Raw genomic sequence first — 23,191 nt, 5'->3', positions numbered from 1 at the left:
GAGTGTTTGAATTTTGTTTTTATCAAGTCAAGCTAAAGCTTCTCTCACTATGTACTGCCATTATTTTTTTCACCAAGTAGTTAAGTGAGAATAGTTTGTCATAAGCAAGAGTCTCTATTCTGCATTTCACTGCAACATTTTTAAAATGAAGTTATGTTTCTGATATAAGCAATACCCAAATTTGGTCACTTGTGGCTTATTTTTCTGCTTTGGTAAAACTAAAATGGTACCTCTTAGTATTATATAAGTGCATCTTATAGATCTATATCCGTGTTGATTCATATATTGTGGAGTGTGGACCAGTAGAGCTGTGGTCTATGAATGATTGCCTTTCTTTCTTTCATTTAGTGGTTAGCCTTAAAAAAGACTACACTTCTATATTAAATTTATGTTTTTGGTGGGTAATAGGGTATTACATTACATCATAAGGTGTGGGGAGGCTCTTTGAGTCCTGTTTTATTTAATTATTTTACTTATATTATACGAAGTATTATTTTTGTTCTTCATAGTTTAGAAGATGTTAGTATCAAAGTTCTTTTAACAACCTATGCATTGACAGATTGCATTTCAAATAACTCATCTATATTTTTGATGCCTCGTGTGATTTGCGGGAACGACAGATAAATAGCTCACATATGATTAGAAGTAATGTAACGAGAAATTAAAAGGCACACATAACTACTTAGTGAAATTTTGGTGGAGAGATGATTTCTATAATTTCCACATAATAATTGTGATCAGATTGATTGTGCACCTGATGTATTCAACAATTATATTTACATATTGGGTTCAGACAAACAGAAATGTGAATTGTAATATATCAAGCTTAACTTGGTTGTTTTGTTGCGATATTGTGTTTGGGGTTTATGACAGTAAATACAGGAGATACCCTGTACGGTAATATAAATGATCATGTTCTCTTTTATGGAGTGTTTGGTATGCTTAGATTATTGCTTGAATTTGTTGTTTAGTTCTTTACCTTCTTGTTATTACACTAATAGCTAAACAATGGAAATAGCCTGTGTTAATGTGAGGAGATATTATTTATCAAAAAAGCATGGAAAATTTCTCTTTCATTGTTGATTCCCTTTCTTTGTGTGTTCGCATAGTTGAAAATTTTGTGAGTTTGGCATTTGGTACAATTCTTTTGGATTTTCTGGTAAATAGTCTTGGACGTGCCTTGTGTCATTGACTATTTAAGCAGGCTAATGCACATAGGCCAGAAAGATCATATAATCCCCATGGCTCGCCATTGATGGCCCAATCAACCATACATAGAGGTGATAAAGGTGATAAGGATTTGTGAGGGTTTCCAACACATGAATAGTGATATATGTTTATGTTTATCTTGTGACGGATGACTAATTTTGAAGTTTGGTTTTAGGCAAAAATTAAAGAAGCCCATTCCCTTCCATCACTACATCCCCACCCCCTTTTATGGAACATGGTTATATTTGACAATGTCTTGGCTATGAGATTTGCGTGCCTCCTTTGGTTGCCAACATTGGATTTGAATTTGACTTTAATTGAGTGATTTTTTTAACGTTAATATGTTGTTTTGTTTAATCTAAAGGTTAAGTCATCCTCACAAAAAGCTCGTGTTGTGGTTGATGAGGAGACGGAGATGATGGCAAAAAATATCACTAACTTATTGTCAACTTCAAGTCATGCTATTTTTGTAATACAAAATTGTATTTTTTTTTCCGGCTTGTGTAACTTTCTCAAATACATTTATTGAAAAAACATTGTTAGAACTTATTTGCTTACATCTTTAATTTAAGCAAAGATTGGTTTTATACAACATAAACCATATTTTTAATCTAAAATAATTACATATTACTACGTTTGCAGACAATGTTTAAATTTGTTATTGTAGCAAGTAGGTATGGTGGTTGGGTTATTTTGTAGGAACATGGAGGAGATTGAAATCCCATGTTTCTAGGAGATATTCATTTTTTGGCTTGTTATTGTGATTATGTATCATCAATAGCACCTGATAGTAAACGTATTTATGATTTTCTATTGTCTATTACATGCAAGTCCAACTTTAACATATCATTTCTAGCATTTATCCCGTTTCTTGCATTTACTATATCTTTTATGTAACATTTTACGAAATTACTTTGTATATCTTGGGGGATCGTGCGCGCTAGCGCACGGTCCAACAACTAGTACAATAAAAAGGAACGTCTCAATACGTATTCTAAACATGTTCTTTTTAAACCGACATATGTTCTTCTGAAATGATTTAATGTTCTGTTCTGCAAACGAACATAATCAAACGTATATTCCTCAAATATACTAGTTACTACACAATCAATTTCACCACATAAATAAAATAAAATGCAAAATCAACAAAAAAACAATTCGTAACCTTCATTATCAACAATCTCCAAAATCAACGAAGAATGAGATTCAAAATTAGATTAATCAAAGTAATTACAATCACCAAAAACATAAAAAGTGCGATTATTACGAAATCGAAATCATAAAATCCAAAAAAAATTGCAATTCGTTATTACAAATTGAAAAAAATACTTTCGTAAGTCTGATTTTCAGCTGAAGAATTCAAATGAGAAGAAGAAGAATCATTCGAAATTGATATTGAAACAGAAAAATCATGGAATATTTGAGAATTTTCCATCACTTTCTCTCTCTAAAAACAATTTAAACACAAATGTAAGCTTTCTCTCTCCTCTTCACACTTTTTGAATTCAAATTATGAAGCCCAAACATATAAATACCCGCAAAAAGGAGCGAACAAACAAAAAAATCGCGAAAACTAAACAGAGAAAAAAGAGCATATAAAGCGGAACATGTTCCTTTTATCTGCAGAATTAATAAAAACACGCGTTTTGTTTTAAAATGTTTGCGTTTTAATCCCGGTACAGTGGTGCACCTAGATCTAGGTGAACAGGCCTGCACCATCCAAATTGCATGGAAACGAGTATCATTAGATTCAAATAGTACTGGCGCGGGAGATAATCGGAAATTAGACGTCAAGAACTCACCTCTCCCACTTTCTCTCTCCTCAACCAGCAACCGCAACCGCAACCGCAACCAGCAATGGCGGGCTACTCAAACCCAACATCATCAACACAATCAGTGTACTCGCTTCCAGTTCTATCTCGCCCCGAAATCGTTGGTATTTTGGCCGAATACCAGATTATCAGTCTCTCCGAATCCGATCTCACTAACCCTAACCCTGATTTCGTAGCTAATCTCTACAATTCTTTCTTACATTTCCTTGATTCTCTCGAGTTAATATCTCTCTATAATTCTAACCCTAAGTCGTCTTCTGTTAATTTGATGTTTTTCTGTTTGATTGCTGTTGACTGACATTTTCATCTTGAATTTCTGCAGGGAAGATTCTAGTCAAGTTGATTTTGAGGCGTTGGAACGGTTCGAGAACCCTGAAATATATGCTGATGCAATTAGGCCGATCAAGTTGTATAGAAGAATTAAGGATGTTTTATCTGAAATTGGGTGCCCTATTAGTTTCACCTTCCCTGATTTGATCAGTCCTGACTCGAGTCGTACCGTCAAGTTCGTCTCTGCCATTATCAATTTTGTCCTTCATAAGTGAGTTGGTTGTTTACTAATTTTGTTCAATTTCTTCTTTGAACTCAATTATAATAGATGCACGGGGATTTTGTTGGTGTTTGGGTTGTGTGAGTAATTGCCATTCCATTGTGTTGTATGCTTTATGTCCTCTCCTCATATTAGACCAAGTGTATTTGTAGTTTCCTTGAAATGAATATTTGGAATAGAATGCTAAATGGGTTTCAAGACGGTAATGCTTAGTTTCGTGGACTTCAGGGAATGCCCAAAAATGTGCCCATAGTCGCTACAAACATAAAAGAAATACCGCCTTTTTGCGTACACTGACGCTATGCTCTATGCTCAGTTAATCATCACTCATTTTATTACTGGTATGTAGGAAAGATTCTTTTATTCAGCCAATTTGAGCTTGGCGAGTCGCTTTGTAGTGTAATTTTGTTACATTTGATTGTTGTTTTCTATCACGATGTCATTAAAATTTCAGAAACTGCTTTTATTGATTTTTTTGTTTTTGCTTGTTACTTAATATGATTTTTTTTATTATTTGAGGTTACCTTACAATTCAATAACCCTTTATAGAATTGGTTTTTGACCTTTCATTTTGTAAGCTGTAAAATGATAACTGATAAACTTCTGGAAGTTCATAATCAGATAAATCTAGCTAGATGTTTTGATATTGTATGTCTATGCATATTTTAACAAATCAATGGTCAAAATTGGTGATCCTTCAGCATCAAACTTGAAACGTGACTGATTTTTCGAAACAGTGAAGTTCCAATATTCATCATAAAACTCTATGACGGTATAATTTATAAGGTTTTGTTTGTGTTGTGTGATTACTTGTGGCTTTATTGTCCAGTGTGCTTTGTTCTTTGGCAATAAAGGACCATATTTATAGTGTAAATTCCTTAGTAGGATGTCTTCGATTATTCGATGTAAGTTAATATGTGTGTTGCCAATGGGACAGGGAATCAAAATTTAGTATGATAACGCCATATGCCGAGGAACTTGGTATACTAGAAGAGGAGTGCAAGCAGCGTGAGGCTAAAATTTTACAGGTATAGCTTAATGAAATTTATCTCAGGAAACGTTGAAACACATGGGTGGAAATATGCTTTGACTATTCACAGTATCTAATGCAGCTTAGAAAAGAAAGTGCAGCATTAAATGAAGCAAGAGACAAGGAAAAGCCTCTGGTCCAAGAAGCTGAAGCTAAGGTAAAGGAATTGCAGCAAAAGCTTGATAACCTCAATAGCCTTCAGTTCAATTTGAGGAAGGAGCATAAAGCAATGAAGGAGAAGACCGAAGAACTGGAAAACAATGTAAGAACGTTTTTGTTAGTTTCTTTCTTTCATGTCATATTATGTTTTCTGAATTTTCAAATGAGGCATCATAGAAGTCTATCTTCCTTTGTTGAATTGTGTTCTGTCACTTCGAATTCCAACCTAAGTCTGATATCCTTATGATTTGATTACTAGTTTAAGCTCTTGGTTATTCTTTATGCATTTCCTTTTATTCACCCTCATGGTGTGTGGAAGAGGTCAGCATAAGTTTCATGGCAATTCTATGGTCATGGGATCATAGTGACATTGCATTTAGACACATAAATCGGCAAGTTATGAGCAGAATAGGGTTTCTAATTGCAAATTTGCACTCAACATTTAGTTACAGTTTGTCAGATATTTTTAAAAACAGGCAAGCAATGAGCAGTTATGCTTTCTAAAATAATTCTTGCAGCGAGCACTGCAGCATCTAATGCTGGAGTGATAGATGTCATTAATGTAGTGGGTATTTGTTCAAAATTTACAGCAAGATATAGTGCTATAACATGTAGTGCCAATAGTCGCACCCATAGATCACATGAGTAGCGTCATACATTTGTAAGTTAGTGAATAGCATGCTTTATTCTTTTCTTAAAATGGCTGCTGTTATTTTTTTTCTTGTTATGTGTGCAAGGTTACCAGATCTGAGTATGAACTCATCCAAGCTACACAAGAGAATGCTACATTACGTTCTAAAATTGTACACTCACCAGACAAACTTCAGGTATAACCTGTATTCAGTTCAATATTTCAAGTTTATTGTTGTTATTAGCTCTAATGGTGTTAGAACCACAAATTATTGGTTTAGCAAGTCATACTTAAGATTGTTTCGGCCTGAGCAAGAATCTTTAAATGCTAAGGTCAAAAGATATATAAGGTACTCTTTGGCTCTCACAAATGAGTTATTCATGAAATATGACATCTTGACCTACTCTCTAGATTTTTTAGGAATATAGTATCAGTTGGGCTATGTCCTTTTTTTCAGCTACTTGCTCCCTCCTTTTTATTCTCTCTTTATTAACAAATATTTTAAAAAATATTATTAAAAAGACTCCACATAATGGAAGCACATAATGGAAGCATGAATAAGAACAATCATGCACAAAGATTGCATTTTTAATGTAATAACACTGTCTCAATTTCTTCTTTTCTTTTTCGAAAGGAGCGTAATCAAAACTTCTGTGATGTCAAGGCTATTTCTTCCCATTTATATGACTCTAGATATGTTTGTCCATGACCTCTCAAAAGGAAAAAATATATGATTTATCTTTCTTGGTTTCTTAGCAATAGAAAAGGATTAAATTGACGTCCTTGATCAAGTTGTTTTTTAAACCATTTAGCAATTTCTTTAGAAGTGGTGCTTTATTAGTTCTCTTTTCTATGATAAAAATTAGGAAAAATTGACATCACCAATCCTAACTATAACCGATCTACTTTAAAAAGTCTCAACTTTTGATTAATCATGGGCGGTCCTAACTATGGGGGATCTCAACTTTAATTGGGCTTTTTTACCTATAACCCGTTAAACAAGTTTTTTTTTTCTTTTGTTTTTTCTTTTCTATCCACATGGCACAATTTAATTGATTCGTATTTTTTAAAATTAAATGAAAATTTTGAAATTAACTTCTTCCTCCCTCTCTCCCTCACCACCACTTGCAACTGTTGGCCACCACTATTCGACCTCCTCCACCTGTAGATCTTCCCTCCTCCTCCCCTCACCACCTGCAATAGCCCCTCCCACCCACTCGCCTCCACTACCCATCTTCCCCTGCCTTCCCCCGCCTGTAGTCCATATCAGCTCCCCACCTCTCCCGAAGCCAGCTAAGCTACCAAACCAAAACTCCAGTTGCACCACCACCCCCAACACGCCCCTTTCCTTTTATGCAACATCATCTTCTCCAGCGTCGACGATAGAGAGATATGCTGGGTGACAAAGTGATGGAGGCGGTGAGGGAAGGAGAGAAGAAAGAATTGGGCGACAACGACAACAGAGGCGCGACAACGAGGTGGTTTTTTTGTGGAAGATCTGAAGGCTACGGTGTTGTGATGAATACAGATGCCGGAGATGGATGGATGAAAGAGAAATAAGTGCAGGTGGAGAGTAGAGAGGAGACGCCGGAGTATGCAATGGAAGGGTCAGGCGGAGGGGAAAAGTGGGGAAGCCCCCTTGGTGGTTGCCAGCGGAGTTGGTGGAAGGAAACCAAAATGTTAAGTAAAGTTTTTTTAAAAGAATAAAATTAAAAATCTTTCGCCAAAAAAAATTAAAATAAATTAAATTAAAAACCAATATGAGTGTGCCACGTGGCATATTGACCAGTTTAACAAGTTAATCTCGGTCGAGGACCGTTTAAAGTTGAGACCCCCTAAAGTTGGGATCGTCCAATATTAATCAAAAGTTGGGACTTTTTAAAGATGAACGTCAATAGTTTGGACTGATGACGTAAATTTTTCCTAAAAATTATAGCAGCTCATTCAGGGAGTTTTTTGGGCTCAAATAACATATTAAATTTTCTTTTGTATCCTCCTTGTGCCTTTCATCTTCTAGTTAGTTTTAAAGGCAAAGGGGGGAGAAGACATGCAAGCATCTTTATTCTCTATTATTAACTTTGTCATATTCTGAAAATTTAGAACTAACCTCTTTCCTTCTTTACAATGATAGAGGACTTTAGAGGAGAAGAAACTAGTTCAGATGGAGGCAAATGATTCTGGAAGGCTAGCTTTCCAAAGTTTTCAAGAAAAGACTGCGATTTTGGAGGTTTATACAAAGGTATGTGACTAAGGCTTAGTTTTATTTGGGATACATGACCTCTACTTAGTACTTATGCATTGGGTAGTTGCCACTTTGGATGCAAAATCTAGTTGTCCACATTTATTTGTTGTATATATGTCTTTACTTGAATGTAGTCTATATTACTTTGTGTCTTTACTTGAATGTAGTCTAGTTAGTTTTTAATGTTTGTTAAGGAAGTAGGAATATATGTATCTCCGTGGTTAAGTGAGAGAAATGATATAATATTAGTAAAAATATGCCATTTATAGAAACAGGGCGAGTATTAAGGGACGACTTTATAAGAAAAACGAGACGAGTATTAAGGAACGGAAGAGTACAACAATATCAAAGAATCAAACATCCAACTGATGTAATGGGTGGACTGAAATTAAACTCAAAAACCCAAATTTGTAGAATATTTACCCTATTTCGTAGAATATTAACTCAATTTCGTATAATTTGAACACAATTGTGTATCAAATTAATCTATTTTCTTACAAATTAATCCCATTTTAGTATAAATAAAACTCATTCGTTTAAATTAAGGGATGCTAAAGTGTTTAACTACTTAATTCATACACTATTAACAAATAGGACATAAAATTTACGGTCTTACATCGGCGCCGACGAACACTGAAAATCTTCGGTGAAGACTATCAAAGGAAGGATCGGAGGAAGAAGGAATGCAACAACTGAGATATTGGCTGAACCTAGGTTTTAAGTGATAACATTAGGAATTTGGGTTTGGGGTTTTAATAAGAGAAAAGTCTTTCCAAAATGCGTTTCCCGTGCGCATTTTAGGCTTCAGAAATGCAAAACGTTCTGGAAAGTTTTTCCGTGTTTTGCCGTTTTGAAACGTTTTTGAAACGACAACCTCTCAGAAATGACGTTTTTGTGCATCATAGGTGGTGAGTATGTGACCATCTTGGGCAATGTTACACGGAACGCGGGACGATGGGAACGTGGTACGGGAACGCATAACGCTGCCTCTAAAGTTCCCGGAACGTTGGGTTTTTTTTAATATATTTTTTTATTTAAATTAGTAATCCTGTAATCCATTAGAAGTAGACTTGTCAAACAGGTCGGTCGGGTCGGGTTGTAAAAAATTATTTCTGGGTTCGGGTTAATTCGTGTCGGTCAGTTTCGGGTTTGGGTTTACAAATGCTTGTTCAAGACCCAGAACATTTGGGCACAAATTAACGCGTATTATATTTTCATTAAAGTATGTAATAAATATACAAAATATGGGCACAAATTAACAAATTTTCCTACAAAACTTTATATTTAGTAAAATTCAACCATAAAATGACGTAATATTCAAATTAAAATCATATTAGACCCAACAATAGTAACAACAATGTGTTTACTATGCTTAAAATTCCTCATAAACTCATTTATTACTATAAATACAATGATTTTCAATTGGTCGGGTAAAAAACGGGTTCGGTCGGGTTTTGACCCATTAATTTTCGGGTTGTCCGGGTTCGGTTAAAATCGGGTTACGAGTCACAAAACCTTGTTCAAGATCCATTATTTTCGGGTAAAGTTCGGGTCGGTTTTCGGGTCGGGTGGATTTTTGACGGGTCTAATTAGAAGTTTGGTAAATAATAGTCTTATAAAAAAACAGCTACAGCCCAAAGAAAAGAAAAGAGTAGGAAATATGTTTTGGGCTTTAACCCACATCCCATTGACAAACCCTAAAGCATATGTAGCCCCAGCCGCCACCCACAAGAAAAGAAAGAGGGGAGAGAAAAATAAGAAATCCTAAAAGCATATGACTGAGATAAAGGCATCAAGCAGCCCCACAAAAAAGAAAGAGGAGAGAGAAAAATAAGGTACAAAATGAATGTAAGTATGGAAAAACCTTGAGCAACAACCATGTCCGAAGCATCACAATTCACAGCACTACAACGCCATGATTCTCTCTTTCTCATCTTCTTAGATCTTCAATTGGGTTCGCCAAACCAGATTGCAAATCGGATCGCGAACCGGATAGCGAACCGCAGCGACATGCAACGGGCGAACCCGGGTCGCGGAACGTGGCCTCGTTCCACGTTAAGGGTGACACTGATCCATGCTATTGACTATTGCTGCTGCTGAAAGTTACTTAAAGCATGATTCATTTTGTGACCTGTGAGGGTATTTAGATTTGTCAAAACATAAAAAGGATAGGTCACTTATTTTTATTTTATTTGATTATGGAAGAAAACCTGAAATCATCATTTCGGATGAATACAAAGATTTTGAGACAACAATAGAATACAAAGACTCCGAACAACAGTAGTACGAAGTACAAAGACCAAACAGTATAATGGACACGGACTTTGACCTCACTCTAACCCTAGCCCTGGTGTCACTAACACTAAGGGGCCGTTTGGTTCACACGGGGTAAAGGGAATGGAATCAAAAAAGGGGTAGGAAGGGAATGGAAAGCAAATCCCTTAGATTTTAAGAGTTGTTTGTTTGAACCTATCTAGGGAAACCCTAAAAAGTCCACCACCAGTCCCACCACCAGTTCACCACCTCCGACTCGATTCAGACCCGCGACTCCCCTCTCCCCGACTCGCGACTCCCACGAATCCCAACTCCCTCTCCGACGTCCCTCTCCGACGTCGGGACTACTCTGTGGAAATCCAACACCTCGAAATCTGACGTTTTCCATGCCACCCTTGACGATTCCGGTCATTTCTACCAGAAAAATTGGTCTAATGTTGTTGTTTGGTCCACTTTTTATCACCCCACTGATACGATTGTCCCATCTAAAAAATTAATTGTTGGGATGATTTTATCATCTGGGTTTGTATTCATTTTCTTTAAATTGATATGGAAATTTGGCATGACGTGATGGAAAGACATTATTGTTTGTGGAAATCGCCGACGCCGAAGATGAGCCAAAAGAGCAACTCGACGGGATTCTCGAAGCTGTGGAAGATGAAAAATTTGCTAGCTAGGAGTAATAGTGACGGAAAAGACGCGTTCAGTGAACGGCGAGGGTGGTCAACAGGTGGTCGACGACGAGGGTGGTCAAGGGTGGGTCCACGGTTAGGGTGGCTCAAGTGGTGGGGGTGGTGTTATGGGTTGGTCATGGTGGATGTGGTGGTATGTTGATGGTGTATGGTGCTGAGGAAAGGGAATGCCAATACCTAAGGGGGGGTGGGGAATCAATATAGAGGGATTGGGGGGAATCAAGGGGGTAAAGGGAATGATTGAAATAGCATTACAAACAACAACAAAAGGAATTAATCCTTCTGATTCTCTTTCCCTTTCCTGAATACCCCCAACCAAACGGCCCCTAATTCAACTAAGCTATACTAAAAACAACTTCTAATTGGGGGAAAAAAAATTACAAAGAACATTTACAAAATAACAATAATTACTAATTTTCTAGCAGAGGGACTGCCATCTCCCCAAACTTCATTAGTGACGTCAAAGTTCATGAGAGACCATCATCACCTTCAAGAGATAGTCGGGATCACAAAAAAAGCAACGACGTCTTCGTTGACCTCATCAAAGAGGACAAAACAAAAGTCTGAAGTCTGAACTGCACTAAGATGGGTAGAGCATCGTGGGAGAAATTTTAAGAAATTCAGATTTAGATGTTTGGTTTAAATTATTGCGACCGAGAAAGGGGATGAAAGAGAAGTCATTGTGGCATTTTAGAGTTAGCCGACTTCTTAGAGTCTGAAATTTTCTGATTAGATTTAAAGTCGTTTTAAACTACGTCGCTAGTTAAGAACAAAGCCTAATTCAATTAATAGGAGTTGATGGACTAGAGTGGCGGCCGATCTACAACGATTCAACTGAAGAAAGGTTGATGACCGACCACCAAAGCTGGATGAGATTTACAACTTACAAATTTGCTGGTAAATCTGATATCGTTGTGGCGGCTAAACCAAAAAATTATCTTTTGGCAGGCTACAAACGTCTTGTAGATCGACAACGGTCCGACTGAGGACAATGTTGAAGATTGGAAGATAGAAGGGACTAGTTGATCTGATCTACATCTAGAAGAAGCCATGTTTATGTTTTCTTAGGCCTTATTTGGTTGGAAGGAATTGGAAGGAAAAGAAAGGAATTGAAAGGAAAAATAATATTTCCTGTGTTTGGTTTTAAAAGTTATGTGGGAAGTGGATGGAAAGGAAGGGAATTGAAAGGAAAGCCCACTTAATAAATGTTTCACTTTCCTTTCCTCCCAAAATTGGAGGAATTTGGAAGGAAAGAAAAACCTAAAATCTATCGACCAAAATATTGAGCGTTAAACCATATTTTCACCGCCAAACCTTCTAATTTCACACCTATATAAAACCCCCTCAACTTCTCCCTCCCTCACGTTCCCTTCTTCAACCTCAGCTTCGTCTCTGCAACGTCCTATGAGTTAGGCGCCTGACTATTGGAGTAGAGCTTGTGGTCTGACGCACGAGCAGCATCGATTGTGATGAGAACAGTTCGTAAAACCGTTGACACAGGACGAGCAGTGGTCTGCAATATACACGCACGAGCAGCAGCTATTTGAAGCATTTGATGAGGTTTGGCTATGCGCATTCAGTATCTGCAAGTCAGGGATCTTGCAATCTTAAACTGTAACTTTCACATTTGATGCACAGTTGCTTCTTATGAAATGTGGTGGACAAGTTATAAGGAATAATTAGCAAGTTCTGAATTAATAGTAGTAAAGTAGAATAGTGGACAAGATCCCTAATTATTTGTTTTGTTTGGCTATGCACACTCGGTATAATTAGCAAGTTCTGAATTATTTATGCACAGGCCTTACTTGATTCCAGCGAATAGTAAATAGAATAGAATTGATTGCAGCTTATTTTAAAATTATCAGCAAGAATGTCGATGATGATCAAGAAAATCTACCCATCTTTCAATTAGTTTTTCTTTTACTTTTATTTATTTATTTTAATTTCCTTTCTCTTCCGTTCCCTTCCCTTACTAATATCGTACCAAACATGGGATTCCTATCATTTTTTTTTCTCCAACCAAACATGGGAAAGTATAATTTATTTCCTTTCCTTTCTCTTCCCTTCCTTTACTAACATTGAACCAAATAGGGCCTTAGGGTTCTAGAGAGAGTTGGAACCTTCTCTCTAGATGGCGGTGCGTATAAGTCACGTTATGGTAGGTAGATTTTATTTTTATTTTTTTGGGGTTAATATTTGCTTGCTTCTTTGATAAATCATTTATGGTAAATTGGTAATATAGATCTTTTTATTCTGTGTGTATCATAAAGGAAAATAGTTGTGACTACTATGAGGGAGTACAAATAATACCTTCTGGAAAGCAACAGTGCTTTGGACAAACTGCTTATAACAACATTTAAACTGAAAGGAGGGGAAAATGTGTACTTTAAAATTCGATAATGATTGCATGTCATATAATATGTAACAGTTAATGGAGAAGATATAGGTACAACGAAATATGTTATTCGGACTCGAGTACATGTGTCAGGCACGGGTATGAATCTGAGTGTCGGACCCTACAAAGCTTGAATTTCAAGATTTCGGGACCCTGTCCTAGTTTTACACACGGATATGGGGACACGGAAATAATAAAAATAAATCAATAATTAATAATTTGAAGGAAAAAAGTGAAGTTCTTGCAAAAAATATGTACAAAAAAGTTGCATTGTAAATGTCAAAGAATTATTATTAAATCGGAATAAAAAGAGAGGGGAAGTAGAATAACATCTATAATTGTCCTCACGTGGGCTTCCACTGACACATTTTTTAAAGATTTTAAACCCCCTCACCTTCCCTCCCCAATTCCTACCACCTGATTTAAAAATGAAAAACAAAAAGTAAAAATAAAGAAACAAGCACGTCAACTCTTCACCACCCACCACTGTTGCCGGAGTTATCACCAGTTCAAGGACTACCGGGAAAAATCATATATTTGAGTTCGATTTACGTACTTAGCAAAAGCCCCATATATTTGAGTTGGATTTACGTACTTGAACAAAAATTAGGTGAATTCTAATTAACAGATCTAGGGTTGACAAATCTTTTAATGTTTCTCCCTTCCTTTTAACCTGCCGTGTTCATCTGACCAGCCATGGATCCGGTATGGATTCCATACCCGGATTAGTGTCGGGTCAGGTTGGAAACGGGTATGTGCCCGAAATAGCCGTTTTTAAGTAACAGAGGTTGCAAACCACACTTTTTACCCCTCTTCCTCATTTAGGAACTTTTTTTCTCCTTACAAGCAGCTTCATGTAGTTTCCAGTTTTGGTATTTTCCTCCCTTTTTTAGTATCCCTTATTGGGGTAAACAGAAGCGTTCCAGATCACCAGACCTGGAAAGGTTAATAAGCATATATCCCAACTAGAAAGCAATTGGCAAGTCAATAGATAATTACAGTATCTCATGTGTGCTTTATACAGCACACCTGAACTGATCATTCCATTGTCTTATTATCGAAAATAAGTTTCTAGTATAACAATTGTTAAAGAAGCAGGATCCTTTTCTGTGATTGATGTGCAGTGCTTTCTCCTAATATCTTGTTTAGAGACGATTAGTCAATGTTTGTCTGTATATAATTTTTTGATTTGGTGACATGGGCTTTTTTGATTGGCAGCTTGTAATATCATAAGAATGATTTATTTTTTTCAAATTTGAATATTTGAAATATTACATTATTTACTTATAAGACGTAAAGTTGTGGCTTCTATTTTGTTTCCCTAATTTTCAAGAAGAAACAAAAAGATGCCAACTATGTCTCTGCAAACTGTGATTTGCTCTGTATCAAGCCATGGAAACTCGAATGGATATTGTTTGTATGCTAATGTCTTGCTCCTGTTTACCAACAAAAAAGATCCTCACAAATAGCATTGAATTCTCTTTACGTCTAAACGCTATGTGTATTTTGAAGTGGGGCTGCAATGAACTTTTTAAGTTTAGAATTCTAAGGAACGCAATTCACATGTTGATCTATGTGCTGCTTATTTCAGGCCTTGCTGAAAATGACAAAGCAGCTGGGTCAGATGCAAGCAATACAAGAACAGGTTTGATTTCTTGTAGTTAGTCTTGTACTTTAACTTGGTTCAGAATGTGGAGATGATATGATGTTGGCTCAGATGCAAGCAATACAAGAACAATTTTGATTTCTTGTAGTTACTGTTGTATTTTAACTTGGTTCTGAATGTAAGAGATGATATGATGTGATACTGATCCTAAATCCTGGCATATGTCTGAGTGCTGAAGTTGTAGGACACTTAAAATAAAACATACTTCCTCCGTTCTTTACTTGCACCATTTCCTTTTATGGTATGCATTCACATGCTTTTTGGTATGTTCAGGCAACAAATACCCATTTCACCCTTATATATATTTTATTTTTACCATTAATACCTAACGTTTTCTGCCTAATTTGTTTGTTATCACATGAGCATTCTTGATATTTACTTCCTTTCTTAGTGTTTGTGCCCAACCCAAATGGTGCAACTAAAAAAAAAAAACCCCGGAGGAATTACTTTTTTTTTAATATTAAAAATTCAATTATTATCGTCTAAGACTGTAAGGAAACATTTTTCTCTCCCCATTCCAATTCATGTTTAACACATGAATTAAAAATAGAATTATAGCTAAACAAAAATCCGTTAGTGGGGCCACATCTTCTTTTATCCTTATAATTTTCCAGGATTTTTATTCTTTTGTCCCCCTTTTCACTCCAAATTCACTTATTTTAACATCAATTCACACACAAAATTAACTTCCCTCCTTTCCTTTTATACTGATTCTCACCCATAGTTGTGCATTGTATGGATGAAACCATGGAAATTTACAAGGAAATCCTAAATTAGCCATTATAGTGGCCCCACAAACAATTCTGTTAAAAGGTGGTAATCCATTTTTTATTTCTTTCAGGTGGTAAAATCAAAATTTGAATGTAGGTGGTAAAAAAACAAATTTTTTATTTTGTTTAGGTGGTAAACGTCAATTTATCTAAAATATATGAATTTGTAATGCTGCATTAAAGTAATTTAAAAAATTGGTGTTTTTTTAGGTGGTAAAAGTTAATTTATCCTAAAATATGTGAATTTGTAATGCTACATTGAAGTAATTTAACGAATTGGTGTTTTTTTTAGGTAGTAAAAGTCATTTATCCTAAAATATGAATTTATAAATGCTGCATTAAAGTAATATATGGGCATTGTAAGCAAAATAGTGGATATATTATACTAAAATCAATCGCCATTAGTTCATTACTAAGATATGGAATGGAATCAAGAAAAGGTAACGAAAAAAGAGTAACTAAAGACCCTGTAATTTGTAATTCATAAGTGTTGTTTTTGGTTCCTGTATACTAAAGCCCCTTCCATTCACCCAAAATCCCCAGTTACACTCAGCTATGCCACTACCCCACCCTCATAATGTCGTGTGCGTGAGCCAACAACCATTCAAGCCCACATTTCCGTCTTACTATCTACCACGACCACATTGTCTAGCCATCTATTTTGTCACTACAGCCACAGCTCATACTCCATAACCATGGTAGCCCTACCTGCCTAAAGGCTTCTATCACTGCTACCAGGGTACGATATTCATCGCTTTGAAGTACCGTTGTTTGGTGTATATTTAATCGGGAAAAAACACTATAAAAATTCAAGATCTAATCAATCAAAATAGAAACTTCAGTGCAAATCTTATACGTTTTAAGGAATAAATTCAAAACGAAGGATGTACTATGGACGTATGTTTATATGGATAATATCATAGGGTACCTTCTCTTGCTGTCTATCTTCCCACAGTGTCTATTGTATCAAGTTTTTAGATTGGCATCCCAGTGATCTGTTTGTTGGCACCATGTAGCATCATCGTATGTAGGTTTCTGTGTCAAAGAGTATTTATCTTTTAATATACACTGGTGGGGCCAGCAAAACATCTATGTTTATTTATTTTTATTGGTTAACAAAAGTTGGATACCTTGACAGGTGAATTCTGCCAAATCTGTTGAAAAGGATGTTAAACAACTGAAGGCTAAATTGAGTGATGATCAAATGCTGGAGAAATCACTTGAAGCTAAAGTAGTTGAAAACCAGGCCAAAGGTAGCTCCCTTGTTAGATTCCGAGGAACTGCTTCGTTTCGCTTTTAGACATTGCTTTAGCTGCAACTTCTTCTGTGTTTTTCATAGCTGGACAGTCGGATAAACAGAAACTGCTTTTAGAGAAGGAGGCAAAGCTGAGGCGTGAGGATGACACAAGGGGTTGGGATAATGCAAAGTTGGAGGCAGTATCACGGAAACATTATCTGGAAACAAGGGGAAGGAAGATTGAAGCTGTAGAAGCTGAGGTAATCAAGAGTTTTAATGTTAAGTGGGAAGGACTATTGAAGCTGTGGTAGCTGATTGTACACTGTTAGTGTAATGGGTATTTACATATAAGTTGTCTTCTGTCGTTTTTAACTTTTAGGTGGCTTCAATAGAAGCAAAGATCAAGTCAACAAAGGGTCTTGCAGCTGCAACACAAGAAGAATTGTTGAAAGAAGCTGAAAAGATTGTAAATGAGGTGAACTTTTTTAATAGTCTAGTTTTTGTCAGCTAGCCCGACTAACTTGGTGTTTTTTACTGTCTTTTGAATTGACAAGAATTATGTTTTCTTCATACACTCTGTTACCTCAACTTTCATTTTACCTTAAATACCCGTGATGGATAATCGACACTCGGACATGGGTATGGACACTTTGACACTTCATTTTGGACCAAAATCATACAATATTTTCACAAAATAGCCGTGTCGGACACTTGGACACGTACCACGTACCCGTGTCCGACATGGGTATCCAAGTCCAGGTAACATAGTTGATACATACGAAATTACATACGGATATTTATTTTTTATTTTTTTGTTAAATGTGAACTAGTTAATTGCTTCATCATTAAAACTTGATATTGATGCTTTTCTGTCTGAATTTTCTTTGTTGTTGTAACTTTTGTGTCTGTTTCCTGTTACCACTTACCGCCCTTGTCCGTAACCCGTCATCCTGTTTTCTAAGGGATGGCTTATGATTGCTAGTTTTCAAATAAAGTTTTGTTTCTTTCTCTTTATTTGGTCCTTGCATCAACTAGTGAGAGAATTGACCAACTCTAACTTTTTAAGGTGACAGCATAGTGTATATTTATGATTTTATGCTAATATCCTGTCTCTAATATCAAATTTCCATTAATATGAAATTCCCCTTAGCATTTTTTTGCATGAAAATATGAGCTTTTTTTATTCTTTTGATCTTGACTAAGTAACTAGGCTTTTAGCTAGCCTCTCTAATAGTTTGTAAAGAAAGCATGATATTGCCTTTTGTAACCCCGTCCTAACATTTCTGTTCCTCTCCTGTCAAAGAAGAAAGCATTGACTGTGCCATGGTTTTTTCGGTCTATTCTTGGGTCAATGCAGTTATTAAGATTTAAGTATTCAACAATAAAGAAGAAATGGAATTCCTTATACGGAGTATAATAAACCCCCTGGAACCTACTCAAGCCTCTTTATGGAATCAAGTGGAAATCTTTTGAAAATTTAGTCAGCAACACATAGTTTGATATTAGAAATAAAAAAAGGAATTAAGAGGCGTATTTTCAACGTAACCACGAGGTTAGTGAAATACTGAATAATCCTGAGGTTCCCATGATGACCATCCTAGTAATAGTTAAAAAAAAACGCCTAGGCTGAGAGCAGTTGATCCAAGTAACATAAACTATATGGGGACTGAGAGCAGTTCATGAGCAGTTCTTTTCTATTAACTATTTTTTAAACCATAGCAAATCGTATAAAAATATCACAAATTCTTATTTACAATGGGTGTACGATAAATATTGTACACCGAAGTTAAAGTTAACGTAAAATGCATAAAAGTTACCCTTATATATGTAAAAGTTATCTATTTTTTACTAATAAAATTTTTCATTTTAATTAAAAGTATTTCTTCAAAATCACTAATAATGTATAAAATTTATCATTTAGCCCTTTTAAATGATTATCTATCAACTTACTTTTTAATAGTATAAAAGTTAGAGAAAATTGGGTAAAAGTTATAGAAAACTGGGTAAAAGTTATGTTGGTGTACAATAAATTTATTGTACAACTTGTGCATACAAGACCTTTTGTAAAAATATTAAAAGTAGATAAAAGTGCATTATTAAATATGAAGGATAACAGAACGGGGAAGACAATTACTAATATTGCTTTTACTAATAAGGGAGTTTTGGTTATTAGATAACAATCTTGATGGTGGTAATGCAAGGAACAAACCTCCCATTAAGTTCACTTACGCACGCAGAAAAGGAAAAGCGAAGTTGAATAATTAATTAAGTAATTCTAGAGGGAAGGCCGGAAGGGTAATCTAGTATTTTATACATTGCTGAGTTTGTTAAGGGTTGTAATCCCAATAGAATTCTGTTATGAGATTCTGTTAGAACTTGTCCTTGTCTTTATAAGGAGGGAATAATGTAATAGAAGGCATTGAGAAAAATATAGTGAGATCTTATTATCTGGGAGAGTTCTCCTTCCTCTCGAAAGAAGGTGAGTTGTATTACTGATTTCCCTAATCAATAATACTCCATATCTGGCTCTGCTTCTCTATAATCTGATTTACTTTCCTTAATTGATTCAGTTTCTAGCAGTTACCTCTGTACCATAGGGGTTTTCACAATGTCATTAGTATTTTGGTCATTTTTACTAAGCCTGGAGGGTATAATAGGTAATTTCCCTCTTTTATATATCGATGTTGGTCTACTGTTCTTGGAAAATTTTAGGGACAAAACGGTAACTTACCATTTTAATGCCATGGTTAATTTTACTATTTCTCTAAACAAGCTACCTTAGAATGTACGCCCCAAAAATAAACGAAAAAAGAGGCAATGGTATAGTAACTCTATGACAGAATTATGCCATCGTATAAATAACTTGTGGAGGTATATCAAAGAACTAGATGCTTTGTTGCAGGCTCTTTGCTGTTCAGGATTTTACATTCGTTGTTTGTAATTTCGGTGAAATTGCCTTGTTAACTATTTTTCATTGACCTGTATGAATTGCTACTATGCGTTTTTTTTATTGAGCTTCTTTATAACTATACGTTTTGGTATCTTTGTTCTTGCTACGATAACAATTCAACAGATGTGACATGTTTTAAATGGGGAGATTGTTTCTTACAGAATGTTATACTATACTTTTGACCTAGTCTACATTGTTTTTGTTTCCCCCTTTTTGTATGTAGCTAAAGTTGTATACAAGCCGCACCGCACAAGTAATGTCGAAGATGGAAGTGCTGCAAAACACAGGGCCAGGGAGCTTGTCTTAATTGATGTTAGATGGATGTGAGGCCAGTCATGTAAGGAAACACTTACGTACTATATGCTTAATTTATACTTCGTACGTAGTAGTGTCTTATCTTGTTACATGTAAAGAATTTAGGGTATTGAATACTGATGTGGTTTGTTGAAAGATGTCGAAGTTGATGGCATCATAAAGTAAGTATTGAACTGAACTCCAGCTTAAACTATTAACATCAATGATGAGAATTGAAACAATAAACAACTCAGAGATTTTATTTCAAGCTTGAGCGAGGCATTATAGGCTAGGCTGTTGTAGGAACTGGCTCAAAGTTTGGGCAACAAAAGAGATGTATGGCCTATTGGCCTTGTGTGGATGACGAAATCCTATTCTTTAACATCTTGAGGTTTAATGGGTAAAAGGGGTTTTAACCACCTTAGAAACATCCTTACAATGAAGCGATTCTTGCATAACTCCAGTCTGAGGATAATGAGTAGCTCAAGTGCCCAAGAAGTTATTTAGCTTGCCTTGATCTTTGATGCTGAATATGGGCATCTTAGTGCACCTCTATTTTAGATTATGAATCTAGATTCCCAGGAAGTTAAATATATATTCTCGTCCTTGGGATTTTCTTTCAGTAGTTTCCCTGCAGTTGGAGCGGCATTCAAGTGTTGCAGATAGTTCAAAGGATCTTATCATCTACCATGTCAAATTATGACATTCCTAATTTCTCTTCCCATATTTCAGATCTTTTAAAGTAATAATATACCATCAAACTAACCATACAAAAGAGGGGAGATACATAGAGTAAAAACTTCTTGGAATACATCTAGTGTGAATACATAAACATCCACTTGTACAATATTCTTGGAATTATTTATCCAGTTTGCATCACTATATTGTTGAAGAATATTGTTTTTTTTTTCTGATTCAAAAGAGGAAAATAATTCCAAAGAAAGCAAAAACACAGCAAAAAAAACAAAAACAAAACAGACAGTAAAGCCTTAAGGAGGAATGAAGCGTTACATAGCTACGCCCCTAATGTCCTCATCTATAATTCTACTTAGTTCTAATGGTGGTTCCTCCAAGAGTTCAGACCTGGAGAGTTGAGTCACTCCTAGATTAGCAAGCAAGTCCGCCGCACGGTTCCCTTCCCTAAACACGTGTTCCACCTTTACTTCCCAATTTGCTTCACTGATCAAAGAGCGACAAAAATTAATCAGGTGAGCACACTCACCGCTTCCCGAAGATGTACTTTGTAGAGCTTGCACACATGCCATGTTATCAAGTTGGATCATGAGATGGCTAATTTGAAGGTTCCTGGCTAACTTTAACCCATGAACAAGTGCCATAACCTCTGCTCTAAAGGCTGTGCACCTGCCAAAGTTTGCAGTTAGAGCTGAAATAAAAGTTCCACAATGATCACGTATCAGAACTCCTCCTCCAGCTAAGCCCATAGAGCCTTTGGCAGCCCCATCAGTATTTAAGGCATACCATCCTACAGGAGGACATTTCCATGTCACAAAGACTTCCTGTTTCCTGCTATTTGTCACCGTCATTCCTTTGATGTCATCAAATAAGCTATGCCTTGTCTCATTGAATCTTACCTGAAGGAAAGCGCCTATGCCTACTGGTATTTTCTCCAACACCAAATCCACCATAGAGAGATACAAAAATATGTGGACCAGCTACCATCTTGTTCCAAATTCTTCATAAGCCATTGTTGCAGATTGTCTTGAAAGAAGCTAGTAAGGTGGGCAGGCCCACCAAACACTTGTTGCTGCTGGACAGTCACGCAAAATATGAAGGTTAGACTCCTCTGCACCCCCACAAATATGGCAGGTTGGTTCATTTGTGAGTCGTCTCTTAAATCGGTTAGCATTACCCAACAAACGATCATGACAAGCAAGCCAAATAAATGCTCGAATACGGTGGGTGTTGTACTGGAGCATTCCGAATAAGATCCCACTTAATATCATCAAACTCATTGCGGATTATTCGCATCACTGACTTAATGGAAAATTACCTTTGGGAGAATTGTTCCAGTAGAGTAAATCTCCAAGTTAGGGTCTTCTTTTAATTCATGGGCTTGAATAATTTTGAGGGTATCCTGATGAAGATACGGGGAAAAAACATCCCATCTCCACCCATCTCCATGGTTCCACATTTCATCAACAGTGGCACCCTCAACTTCACTTGGAAGTGGCTGCGTAGCTAGTTCACGTAACGACCTATTTGTCACCCACTTATGCTCCCAGAAAAGAGTCTTAGCCCCATTACCTACAGCCACCCTTGTTCCTTCACAAAGAAATTGAGCATTCTATGTAATCCCACTCCACACATTGGACATTCCTGTTTTGGGTTCAAACATATCCACATCACATCGACCTTTACAGTATTTGTAATGTAAGACACGAGACCATAGAGCATTGGGTTCAGTTAAGACCCTCCAACCTAGCTTAGTTAAGAAAGCAGCGTTGGCTTGTCTAGCCGAACGTACACCAATTCCACCTTGTTGTTGTGACTTTTGAAGTGTATCCCATGAGAGTAAGTGAATACGCCTTTTATTTTCATCACCACCCCATATAAATCTTCGTACTTTTTTGTCAATATCATCGCATACAGTTCTGGGAATTTTTGCAGATTGCATCGAGTAATAAGCAAGGGACGAAACTGTGGCTTTAGCTAGAGTGACCCCTCCAGCCAATGATAGATATTTGGTTTTCCATCCGGCTAATCGTCGATCAATTTTCTCACATAGATGGCTGAAGGTGCTTCTTGTGACTCTACTTGTCAACGTCGGCATTCCAAGATACATGCCTAAATCATCTGTCATATCCATACCCAAGGCTGTACTAATGTTAACTTGTTCCGAATGTATCACATTACGTGAGTAGTAAATCCTTGATTTGGTAAGGCTTACTTTCTGGCCCGAGGCCTTACAAAAACGGTCCAAGCAATCTTGTATTACAGCCGCTTGATCTGTGGAAGCTTCCGCGAAAAGAATGATGTCGTCTGCAAAAAATAAGTTGGACAATAAAGGGCCATCACGGCTGGCTCGTATTGGCTTCCACCTTTGTGCTACAATGGCTTCCTCTATCGTTTGATAAAGGCGCTCTATACACATGACAAACAAATACGGAGAGAGCGGATCCCCTTGCCGTATTCCTCTACTCGGATTGAAACTAGAAGAAGGTTCTCCATTCCATAGTACTTTCAAGGAGGCAGTCGTGATGCATTCCATGATTACATTGATCAATAAGATAGGCAAATTC

The 23,191-nt window shown here is 36.4% G+C and overlaps 1 protein-coding gene across 2 annotated transcripts; it reads left to right on the top strand.

The window, feature by feature from the left end:
* The first annotated feature begins 2,847 nt into the window (after window positions 1-2,847).
* On the top strand, window positions 2,848-20,199 carry LOC110803778 (kinetochore protein NUF2 homolog). Of its 2 annotated transcripts, none has more exons than XM_022009301.2 (11): window positions 2,848-3,260; window positions 3,364-3,582; window positions 4,529-4,619; window positions 4,704-4,883; window positions 5,518-5,607; window positions 7,543-7,650; window positions 14,606-14,659; window positions 16,589-16,703; window positions 16,790-16,947; window positions 17,067-17,162; window positions 19,861-20,199. In XM_022009301.2, the coding sequence occupies exons 1-11, from the start codon at window positions 3,067-3,069 to the stop codon at window positions 19,942-19,944; spliced, it is 1,389 nt and encodes a 462-aa protein (XP_021864993.1). In that variant the 5' UTR covers window positions 2,848-3,066; the 3' UTR covers window positions 19,945-20,199. The 2 variants fall into 2 exon arrangements, with proteins under 2 accessions (XP_021864993.1, XP_021864994.1); XM_022009302.2 differs by having other exon boundaries at window positions 2,961-3,260; window positions 3,364-3,546.
* Window positions 20,200-23,191: the final 2,992 nt, after the last annotated feature.

This window comes from Spinacia oleracea, chromosome 3, assembly GCF_020520425.1.
Source record: "Spinacia oleracea cultivar Varoflay chromosome 3, BTI_SOV_V1, whole genome shotgun sequence".
Taxonomy (NCBI): domain Eukaryota; kingdom Viridiplantae; phylum Streptophyta; class Magnoliopsida; order Caryophyllales; family Amaranthaceae; genus Spinacia; species Spinacia oleracea.
Note: the sequence above shows the minus strand (reverse complement) of the source record. Positions and strands in the feature narration are given on the sequence as shown.